Genomic DNA, 11,794 nt, shown 5'->3' with positions numbered 1-11,794 from the left:
GAGGAGCCTGATGTGGGGCTCGATCCCATAACGCCGGGATCACGCCCTGAGCTGAAGGCAGACGCTTAACGCCTGCGCTACCCAGGCGCCCCAAGGGTGCAGCTTTTTATGTAATTTCAGCGGATGCCAAAACCCAAAGGGATCTCTGGGTTTTCTGGTAACACTCCTTTCTGTTTCAAGTCGTAACTATATCTGGGAGCCCTCTGGTCAAAGTCTTTAAATAGCAAAGACACAGATGACCTGCAGATGATTTCTGTGTGGGTACATCCTTATGAGTAGATTTCCCATCATCTTTCAGCCATTAACGCGAATGCCTGAACATCGGGATGGGACACATAGGTGTTTCAGGAGCTGTAAGGAAAGTGTGTTTGGACATTGATTAGATACTGATTGGTTAGGACTGCACATAGGTGTTTCGGTAGGTGAGGTGAAAGTCTGTTTGGATACTGATTGGATATTGATTGGTTAGGCCTGCACATAGGTGTTTCAATAGGTACAGTGAAAGTCTATTCGGGTATTGATTGGTTAGGACGGCACATAGGTTCAAGTGAGAGAAAACCCAGCGACAGTTTTTAAACAGAGAGAAGTTTCTTTTCCATACATTACAAGAAGTTTGGAGGCAGATGTTTATCAGCATTGATTCGGTGTCTTAGAGATATCGAGGTCCTTCTCCCACACGTATGATAAAGATATTACAGCTGCAGGCAAAACACTCAGATTCAAGGCAGGAAGAGTGTGGGAGGAGCACCACGTCTGCCCTTCTATTAAGAAAGTAGAAGCTTTCCCAGGAACCCCCTCATTTAGCCACAACCCGGTGACGTGGCCACCTGGAAAAGCAGGGCACAGGACTGCCTTGTTTGACCTACACCTATCCTGATCCAAATCCTCATCCACCCACTCAACCCTCCAAAAAAACCCAGGATTTTGTGAAGCTACAGAGGAAGAGTAGAGTGAATGTTGTACGAACTACTTAACAGAATCTCTAACAAGTCTTTTGTGGTCTTTATGGTTTTGCTTTTAAAATGTAAGACCCTGCACGAATCAGACTTGCTGTTTTGTTTCTGAGTCATTCTTACAGGAGGCACATAGAGCCCCAGGGACTGAGTGCACTCTTCCTAAGACGGAGTGAAACTCACTGCGTGGCGAGTTGGGTGGCTGGTGGCATCTCCTGTTCCCTGCTGACCTTATGTTCATTTTTCCAGATGAACCTCCTCAGCCTTCCTCATCCCATAACGAGAGCGTGCCGAGTTACTGCAAAAACGATGAAGGGGACATCTTCCTGGCTGCCGAGTCCTGGAAGCCTGACGTGTGCACCAGCTGCGTGTGCATGGACAGTGTCATTAGCTGCTACTCGGAGTCATGCCCGTCCGTGTCCTGTGAGAGACCTGTTTTGAGAAAAGGCCAGTGTTGTCCCTACTGCATAGGTAAGACCAAGAAAAAAATCCTTTGTTTCTACCGGTGGCCATTGAATCTACATTGACAGCCATTTGCATAAATGGGTTCATGTTTGTAACCTGCCCCACGGACCCGAAGGAGCAGTATGAGGCAGGAGCGCAATGCAAAAGATGTGTTCCCGAGAGTCAGCCGCTGAGGAATGAGGAAAGGCTCTCTCAGAGTGCCGCGATGTTCCAGCGCAGTCCTCTTCTCTTGGGCTTCTTTGCTGTTTCAGCATTTTCAGTATCGAACACTCTTTCTCCACCCTGTTATTTACAGGGGCCTTTTGTCCATATTCAGACACAGACTAAGGTACACTGAGCGCATGAAGCTTGCTGCTGCCTTGAAATCCAGTAAATACGAAATGCTGATTTAATGTCCCGGTTATTCCTCTCGTCTGCTGACACTCCACTGATCCATTTAAGCCCCGCAGTTAGTTGTCCATGTCAAGGGCCTAGGGACACAAAGTGAGGCCCGAGAAACCGACAGAGGCCTCTCCTTCTTGTGACGCATGGGGATGTAGCCTGTCAACAGAAGACGTCCATATGTTTGCCCCTGCCGACTCTACTGAAGCTGGTTCTAGGGACATAAGCCAGATGCTGCTCTGGAGTCCAGAAGGCGAGGCTCGGACAGCTGGCCGCTCTCATTAAGGCACAGTCCCCGCTCCCAGGGCTCTCACTCTCTCTTATTGCTTCTGTGTTGAGTAAAGCTCATGAAGTCAAGTGAAAGACAATGATACGTCTCAATCCAGTAGCAACCCATCAGAGTAGCAGGTAAAAAATGCGGCCAGCTATATTGATTGCAGGTATCATGCACTTACTGATGGAGTTTTTTGCATGCTTTTTAGATACAAGTAATTATGCATATTTGGGGTGATACTTGAGGAAGGGAAGAGATCTTCTGGCCACAGTGCTGTCTAGCAGTTCCTATAGATGAACTGATGAATGGCGCTCAGGTACATGTTGGCCATAACTCAAGCTTATCAAGACAGCTCCTTCTTGACTGCTCGACCTCTGGCCACTAGACAGGAAACCACTTCCTCTGAGTCTTATTCTGCATGTTGGTATATAAGAGATGCAAAGATGTTCTAAAAACACAGTTTCTGCTCTCAGGAATTTTACAGAGCTTAGATTTTTCTCAATGTAATGGCCAGAGAGTATTTAAATGTTATGTTTAAAAGCTGAATTCTTTTGATAGAGTGACCACCTATGGAATTTATTCTTCAAGCCATGATGCTTTTGAGAAAGAAATGGGGGCTATTCATCAGGATGGGACAATAGCTCTAGACCAGGACTGTCCCAGGCAGATCAGGCCATAGAGCTGCCCTACCTCTTGGTGACCAACACCTTGGGTTCTGCTGTAATACCCATAAGCTTCTTAGCTCCTAATTGGAGCCCAAAAAATGTATCAAGGCGTACATGCAGCTGGGTGCTGCTTAGCTTTTCAAAGAGCTGACAGTGTTTATACAAGAAAAGGTCACTGCCTTTGGTGAGACATAAACACAAGTATCAACTGGCCACTATTTCAGGCCAGGGGATTGGTGGGGAGGAGGCATGGACAGCCAGGACTACCATATTTAAATACCAGAACTTCTGTGCAGCAGATTATTTTGTTTAGATAGAAAAAGTTCTTGTGTTTTGCTACTTAATCGGTAAATTTGTAACTAGTGAATTATTCATCTAGTAAGTTTGTTTCCATATGATTAAATAGTAAATCACTTCTTTTTCAAAACAATTTAACAAATTTGAACTCATGGAAAGAAACCTGCAAGTCTGTATTCTGTGTCATCTTGTATGTTGTTGTTTTGGGGTTTTGGTTGGTTGGTTTTTTTGGCCTTTCTATTTCCCATTCCAATTCCTTCATGATTTAGACTATACATTCTCTTTAGTGTGGAGAGAAAAATACCAATTTGGTCCAAATTTTTTATTTTGATTTGAAGTTAGTTTGCAAGCAGTTTCACTGTTTTGGTTCGTATAATCTCATACTAGTATAGCGGAAATTATGTTTTCGTTGCCCCCCCCCCCATACACACACACAATGATGCAGGTGTAATTGTATCATATAAATCTAAGGCTTATCTTCAGGGTAACATACTGGGGAGACTTAACGTTTGATGAGTGATGCTGTAAGCTGTTACTCCTCCGTCTCAGTGCTTCATACGTGCTGTTTTATTACTGAAAGAGTTGCCGAGCCCCTTCAGTATACATCCTACATATTTTGCAAGTAGCCTGGTTAGATTGGCCTCATCCTTTCTCCCTCTCATGCCCAAGCATACGAAGTCAAGTTCAGTCTGTGACTGTGACACGAGGATTCCCTATCGGACTCTCCAGTTAGCTCCCTTGGCCTCTGCAAGCTTATTCTCTTATCAGCTTCCCGTCAGCCTGGGCGCCCTGTGAAGGCTCCAAGCCCAGGCAGCACCCACACACGCTGCAGACAGTTACTGGCTGTGCCTCAGTGGCAAAGCCTGCGTCACCGTGCAGAAATCACCTAGCAAAGAAACAGGCCATCACTTTGCATGTCCTAAAGCACCCGGTGATTTCTCCAGGAGGCCCGGGGGACCAGTGCTTGCATTGTCTCCTGTTTTAGGCTCTTGGTTTGAAACCAGCTCCTCCTCAACCTAGAACGTCTGTTCCAGGATCATACGTGCCTCACGCCAGCCTGCAGTGCTGACTTCACCATGGCTGTGGGTCCCTGAATGGATATTCTCCCTAATTAGATCTCTCAAATACGGATTTCTAAAAACCTCAAGCCAGCCTTTAATCTGACTTCTTTTTTTAGTGATAAAACCCCTAAACAAAAGTATGCTTCTTTCACCTTGTGAAGTATCCTTTTTTCTTACCGTAAGAGAATGGAAAAGTGGTGATCCTACGAAAAGTGGTGTAATTATGAATATTTGTGTTCCTTTCAGCTGAAGTATCAAGTCACTAATGTGCAGTGATAATGCTTTTCTTTTGATGTGTGAAGGCCTCATATTATGTGTGCTAATTTAATAGAATGTGTAATACAGACATAATTAATAGGATTGATGATTAATTTTGAAAAGTGAACAGCTTTGTCTCATTACTTATAATACCCCTCATTTGGGAATTCATCCTTGTACTAGAAAGAAACTAAGTAGTAATTACCCAGTCATTTTAATGGAACACTTTCTGATTCCCTAATTTTTTATATTCCAGTTTTCTATGCAAATACAAATTTAGGTGTTATTTTCATAGGCTTTTTGACTGTAATGATGGCGTAAAGGATGGGGAGCAAGAATCAGATGACTTGAGCACGTAAATCAGGTGAAGGTAAAAGGTCTGGTGGGAATTCTAATGTGCGATGGCAGATTGGGTATGTGGTTCCTTGTAAACAGCAGGTGCCTTCAGGGTGACACACTTCACCATGCAAGGTAGCATCACGGCCTTATCACTGACTACATCCTACATGCCTTTCTAGAACCTTCTGGAGCAAAAATGATCTTGGTGAGGTCTTTATTCCATCGCTCCTAGATGACAGTAAACAATTCAGCCAGCAACCCTTACCTAGTAAGTGCCTATGGGGATGCTGGCCCTGACCACATCCCCCTTGCTCTGATGTCTGTGTTGATGATGCTTCTGCCGAGGACCAGACTCTAGCAGCTTCTCTGAGGGGCATCCCCATCAGCATCCTGGTGGACCCCTCATCGTGTCTAGGGGCTTAGTCATTCCTGGACAAGTATAAAGAAAGAGCATTACATTGATCATAAAGACCTTTCTTAATTGAGCTTGTGGGGTCCTCAGGCCCACACTGCTGCTGCATCCTACCTGCTGTTGATGTTGGAAATGGAGATGCTCAGGTGTGCCCGTTGGTCAGGCCAGGCTAATAGAACAGGACTGGTCCTGAGTAAGCACCTCCTGTGCCGGCCAAGTCCTGTTCCTCAGTCTTAGAATATTGTTTTGAAACTTGGGATTTGGCAAGTATTTATTTCTTTGTAGCCGTGTGTTATTTCAGAAAATATTTGAGGTCAGATATTTAAAGTCCTGTTTGTTGGCTGGAAATCTCTGAGCCAGTGCATCTTTCTCACTTAAGCTTTTGTCAAAGGTCAGTTCTTGTTGGATGCTAATCAGTTGTTTGTGTGTGTGTATATATGAGAGATATGAAAGGATAGGTTATGAAACTTACGTAATGTATATGCTATGAAAGTATATATACAAGTTATAAAATATGTGTGATGTGAACAAAATTCAGATACTCTCATTACATGTCTCTAAGTTCAGTATCTTTTAAGTGTCTTTAAGTATCCCGTATCTTCAAGGGTCTGTGAAAATGAGTTCTGTTATGGGAGGCACCTGATCACACATCTTTCTGATGAGGGGTTAGCTGTTTTTTGTATTTATTATATATATCTTCATATTCGAGTTAGAGCTTTCATGTGGAGTCAGGCTGGCTTGGCGCACTCCATCGGTTGTGATGGTACAATTCTGTTTCCTCTCTATTGTGATCTTCAGCTAGAAAATGATTAACAATATATATGTCCTTAATAGGGCAGCATCAACAATTTCTGTCAAGTCAGTCTGTTGTACACCATTCGTTTTTGTTTGGATGTATGTCTGTGATTATGCTAATTTGTTTAGGTATCTTTTCTTAGAGATTACAAATATAAATAGTATCTCTTTGGAACATCTGTTGATCATTGAGTATTTAACTCAGCCCAGGAATCAAACATAGCAAATATTTAATTCCGAATCTCGAAGACATACAACCCATAGAATTAAAGGTTGTACATTTTTAAGCCATAATGTGATGAGACTGGCATCTCCATTGCAACATTTTTCACAGCTGTTTCTCCAGTGTGTTTCCTTAAACACTTCTGTGTATTGGAAAGAGAACCTACTTTGGAAGCGAAGCTTATGATCCTCGCTCTGGCACATACTAGCTTTATGTCTCAGTGATAGGATCTAACCCTCGCTCAGTTTCCCCATCTCTGACATGGGGACAATAATATTGTTCTCTGCTTCGTTAATGCCTCAAAATGAAGTGACATAATGCACACAGTGAATGTGCTTGGTCAACACAGTGTGCACGCTCGTCTCGGTTCAGTGACAGCTCTTCCAACACGGGGTGCAGCTGATCTGGGGAGCGGGCCAAATGGATTCTGGTATCGCACTTTAAATATAGCACCTACCTCGCTGCATGAGAAAGGCCTGGATATAGCATCCCAATGAGGAGCTATTGAAGGACAGGAATATTTCAGTCGTGCCTCCGTGGTGTACCCCGTCCTGCACACCCTTAGCTTACACAGCCCCCCCACTGCTTTAGTCACCATATCGTGACCAGGTGGACGCGGCATTCTTTCTAAGGCCCTGTAGTGCAGCGGGGCTGGGGCAGCGCCCGGCCCACAAACCTCAGCGCTTCACTGACCTGTCCTGCCTCTGGACGTTGCCATGGGAGAGAGAATGGAGCTCTTTTAGTTTTTGTTTACTTTGAGAGGCTAGGCCCATTTGAGGAGTCCGTGAACTTACAGTGCGTGATCCACCATGATTCCTACAGAACACGTGGCGTCTGTCATCAGGGCACACTGTCATCAGGAAGAGCCCCAGTATGCTTCCTGAACATTCGTCAGGGCTCTGGGTTCCTGCGGTCCCAACACTGCAATCCAGGTGGTCCCAGAAAGCGCTGAAGTGATTTAAGTGGAAGGGAGGGGGAGGGGGATGCTTGTCTGTGTGCTGTTTAAAGGGTGGAAGACTACAAACACTGTGGTTGTCATGCCCTGTACTAACTTTGGAATAGGTCTCAGGTTGTCCCGACAGAAATAAATGGTGTTTGATTTCAGCTTGTTTAGGTCTTACCCTGCACTCTGGGAAGCACCTCGACCTGCTCACCCCATGTGCTGCTTTCTCTTCGCACCTCTGTGTCCTTTCCAGGCCATAGCAGTGGAAACAGAAATCCCAGTGAACCTCTGAGTGGCGTCCTTACCTGGGCTCCAGCACACAGTCTGGTGTGAAAGAGGTCTCTTGCACAGAAGGGAGGCTGACATTGCTGTTTCCAGAGATTCATGAGCACATGACTCTTATTTCTGTCCAGGAGACCATCCTGGATTTTGAATTCTTTAATCTCTAATGGTTTTGGGTTCTCTACAGGAGGGTGACATTTCTGGTGAGGGCGTGTAATTAGACCTGACGTCAGTCAGCAGATCCTGGGGAGGGGGACTCCTGACCCCACACAGGCTGTGATGACAGGAGCCTTCTCTGTGAAGTCCAGTGGTTTCCACGTCAAGGCTTTCTTAACAGGATTCTGTACTCTTTCACATAGATGGCTTCCCTTATGTCCTAAAGGAAGTATGCTGTTTTCCGTAGTTAGGCCACCTTCATCTTTCATTGTTCCTGCCTGCCTTTTAGACGACATTATGTATTTCCAAAATGGTTTCCGGGTATAATCTCCATGAAGGATTGTCGGCCTTATAAGAGATGGGACGTCAGTTGAAGTTGAAAATGGAATATTTCCCTGAACTTCCATCCATGAAATGCTTCCGTCAGCCCATACCGTCAGCCCATAACAGACAGTAGTGCACTGATTAAGTCCTATCACTGAGAAATTCTGTCCTCTTTGCATGCAGTCAGAATCAGCCAGAAGTCCTCATGGTTACCAGTTTGGTGAGATTTCTGTTCATAGACCTCGGGAAAGTTTATAATTTTTTTAAGTAACTTTATTACCTATTTTTTCCAGTATGTTGAAGAAACCTGAAAGTTTCTTTTGGCCTTTACTAAAGTACACCTAGACTCCCACTCCAAGAAATAGAAGAAAAGAAAGCACAAATGGACTTCCCAGAAAGGTCTTAAAATGGTGGTCAGATCTGCTTTCAAAGTATTTGAGACATTATATAGATGTAGGGGTTGGCCTACATGGTGGTACTTGTCTTGGTTTTCTCTTTTTATAAAAATGAATTAAGAGCAGATGTTTTATTTATTAGAAGCTAGAAGTTATAAGGGACTCAGGTTTTGAGTTAATACTTTTTGCATTTTTAGCCAAAAACCTTTAATCGTGTGCTGACAGAATCACTGTGTATTAGACCTGTGCCTCATTGAAATTGTCTATGCCACCTGCATCCGATCTCAGCAAGACTTCAGTTGAGTTCTGCGTTTCCATTCTTCTCCAGTCAGGAAAGGTCCGGTGGGCCAGCTGTTGAAATCAGTCTTCATCTGTGCCTCCGAATCTGTGCGCCTCTTGGTGACCTGCGAGTTATTTGCTCGGATTCCTTCTTCATTGTGGTTTCTGTTTGTCTCCTGTTTATATAAACAGAAGTAAAGCTGGTTTCTCAAACAGGAGGCACACATATTCGATTTCTTCTCCAGACGTAGAGTTTGTGCCCAACTTTGGGATGCGGAAGTGAGGATGAGATCACAGGCCAGGGGTTTGAGTATTTTATCCCTTAAAAGACGATAAAATAGAATAGTAGCATTTTATTCCTCTGCGGCAGTTAGAGATCACTGCACAGCAGTGTTAAAGTTTTAAGGGAAAATTTTTAAAGGTACTTTCCCTACACTTCCCAGAGTCAGCCACTTCAGTGGTGATTCTTGGCCGCCTTTTTCACCCCCGTTTCTGAATCCCGTCACCCACAGTGTACCTCATACCTTCCCACACCTGCCTCGGTGATCGCTCACTAATGCTTCTGTCAGCCCCTCGACCTCAAAGTTAGGAAACCAAATCGAAGCAGAACGTTGTTGTCAGAGCCTGCAGTTGGCACAGCTTTGCACAACCTTGAGCACATGCGCCTGGCCCTGGAGTCCTGCAGAGCCGGGGAGATCCTCCCATCCAGGAACGTCTCCAGTGTTCAGCACCGAGCTGTCACAGGGACGCGTGGGAGGGACCAGCACCCCTCTTCACTACCGCGGTGGGTTATGTCGCGGTCGGACTTATTCCGAGAATAAGAGCTGCATTTAGTCTCTTGGCCCCTGGGATCGCAGAGTAGAATACTTTTCAGGACTCTAAATAGACACTGGAGCTTTGAAAGAACCGATGCCGTTTCTAAAGCTGCCCACCTTCCTCCCAGGAAGTGACTCCCACACCACCGCTCTGACTCCGGGACCACCGCAGCCAGGTTTAGCGCCCAGAGCACCTCTCCAGGAAAGTGGTCTCCTGGCAGCATTTGAGGAGTCCAGCGATGGCATCAGCTCAGGGGGATCTTTGTTTTCACATCCTTCCACGGAGGAGGGGGGGATGTCTGGAGATGCTTCCTTTTCAGAGGCTAATGTGCACCCCTCATCGTGGTCCGATTCAGAGCAAGGCCTGAGCTACCACGTCAGTGATTCCGAAACACTGAGTTGGATCTTTATAGAGGAAGAAACACCACAGCTGTGGATTCTAGGGCTTCCCCAGCTTTTAATTCGCTTTATGGTATAATTAGTAGAACTCAAGAGTAAAAGCAAAGTTCAACTTTAACAGCCTCTTAAGGCTTCCTCTCTAGAAGTAAGGTGGCAAAGTTTGAACCGTTGGAAAAGTCAGCTTGAAAGGAGTTCACATTTCAGGGCCTCGCACTTATGCCTCTCCAGAATCAGGGAAAACGAAAACACAAACACTGAGTTCTCCAAATTCCACCACTGAAAGGCATGGCGTACTTTAATTCTAGGCCTACATGATGCCATATATCCTTGCTTGTATTTGAGTCCAAAGAAGATAAGATGCATCTCTGTGCTCCCTGAGTTAGCCCCACAGAAGGAGCCACCGCGCACAAGGGCTCTGGGCTCCCAGCATGGCGTCGGTGACGGCCACAGAATCAGACCTCCATCCTACAGCAGGGACTTTGTTTCTGAAGGAGGCCAAAAGTCATTTCAAGCCTGGTCTGATGGATGAGAGAGGCCAGAGCTGAGGAAACCAAATACCAGAGCTGATCTAAACCAAGGAGTGGCCATAAAATAGTAACTATTTTCATTGCATGGGTCAAAATTTGGCTCTGGATGCCGCTGCAAAAGGAGAATTCCAAAGCCGTGTGAAGCAAGGGCAGTATCGTTGGGCTACATTTACAGCCCTCTACAGTGACTGCTTAGGAGGGGATCACATTTGTTTGGATATATAACTCCTGATGTGTTTGTCCTAAAAACAAACCTTATTATATTAGTGTCCTACCTCATGTTTTTCTTGGAACATTCTCCTCTAATCCCCTTCTTCCGAGAGAAATGTTTAAGAGAGATTTGCCTAAGAAAGACCATGAGTCCTCAATAACCACTTCATTTTCTGTGTTCCTTCATAGGACTGTGCCAGACGTATGATGCGGTCAGTTGAAGGGTAAATTACCTTTCACGACGAAGACCTTAAGCCCCAACAAATGCAAAGGGCAAGAATTCTAAGTGCCCAGTTTTAGAGTTAGTAATCACCATATTCATTTGTGCGGCACTAGGACATGGCCGTCCCTGAGGTTACCCGGCCTGGGTACAGGGGCTTGAAGGTGTGCGGGGACTGTGGTCCACACCCACATTGGTTCCCATCCTCGCCTTGCCCCTTCCTAGCCGTGTGTCTGGGGCAAGTCACATACTCTCCCCATGCCTTGGTTTCCTGTGGAATTGGGGTAATACCCAGTCCCACTGGGCTGTGGAGATCGAGTGGAACGGACTTCTATAAATCACTTAGCCCAGTAGCTGGTACGTGGTAGGCGTTCAGCAAGTGGGAACTCCTATTATTAGGCATCAATGAATAAAAATAATGTCATCGTCAGTGTAAACAAACCAGTTGGAGGGATAAATAGAACAGTCAGATGGCACAGCCCACTCTATAGCCAAATATAAACCGCATAGACCACTTTTAGTTGGATGTTCCCGTGTCTCCATTTCTGCATCCTTCTTCAGCCAGAGTGCTGAAAGTGCTTTTCTGTGTACTTCCAGCCAGACTGTGGTCCTTCCCACAGAAGACTACAGTGACTTTATTATTTAGAACCTCAAATTGTACAGAACGGCCACCATGTCTCCCTGCAGTACACCAGATCGTTTCTAAAACTCTCGGACAGCTTTCTCAAATTAACCCAACTGTGCCATGGAAGGCGGTAGCATAACCAGGAGCAAAAAGAGTGTGTGAGATCCAGGGGACCCCGAAATCCATCAATCAGCCCAAGTGACTCGATGGTTTCAGGCCTCTGTTTAGATCTTTGCCTTTCAGGTAAAATTTAGTCAAAAGCGGAAATATTTGTATAAAGCCTCATTAAGCAAACTCTAATGAATGAATCTGGGCCGCATAGCAGCCTCCTGGAAAGGATCAGTCAGAGCTTTCCGAAAACCAAGAATCCTCCATTTGTTTCGCATGAGAATTCAGTGGTCTTACATGTGGCTTTGTTTTAAAGCACCTTTGGGGGCGCCTGGGTGGCACAGCGGTTAAGCGTCTGCCTTCGGCTCAGGGCGTGATCCCGGCGTTA

General features: G+C 45.4%; 1 protein-coding gene across 1 annotated transcript in view; it reads left to right on the top strand.

Moving 5' to 3' along the window:
* CRIM1 (cysteine rich transmembrane BMP regulator 1) overlaps positions 1–11,794 on the top strand; it is a 108,876-nt gene that overhangs the window by 81,758 nt on the left and 15,324 nt on the right. The window contains exon 8 of the mRNA XM_034657293.1: positions 1,134–1,424. Coding sequence (XP_034513184.1) covers positions 1,134–1,424 — 291 coding nt within the window. The remainder of the gene's footprint in view (positions 1–1,133; positions 1,425–11,794) is intronic.

The sequence above is a fragment of the Ailuropoda melanoleuca genome, chromosome 4 (genome assembly GCF_002007445.2).
Source record: "Ailuropoda melanoleuca isolate Jingjing chromosome 4, ASM200744v2, whole genome shotgun sequence".
Lineage (NCBI taxonomy): Eukaryota > Metazoa > Chordata > Mammalia > Carnivora > Ursidae > Ailuropoda > Ailuropoda melanoleuca.
The sequence above is the reverse complement of the archived record's forward strand: the minus strand, read 5'-3'. Positions and strand labels throughout refer to the sequence as shown.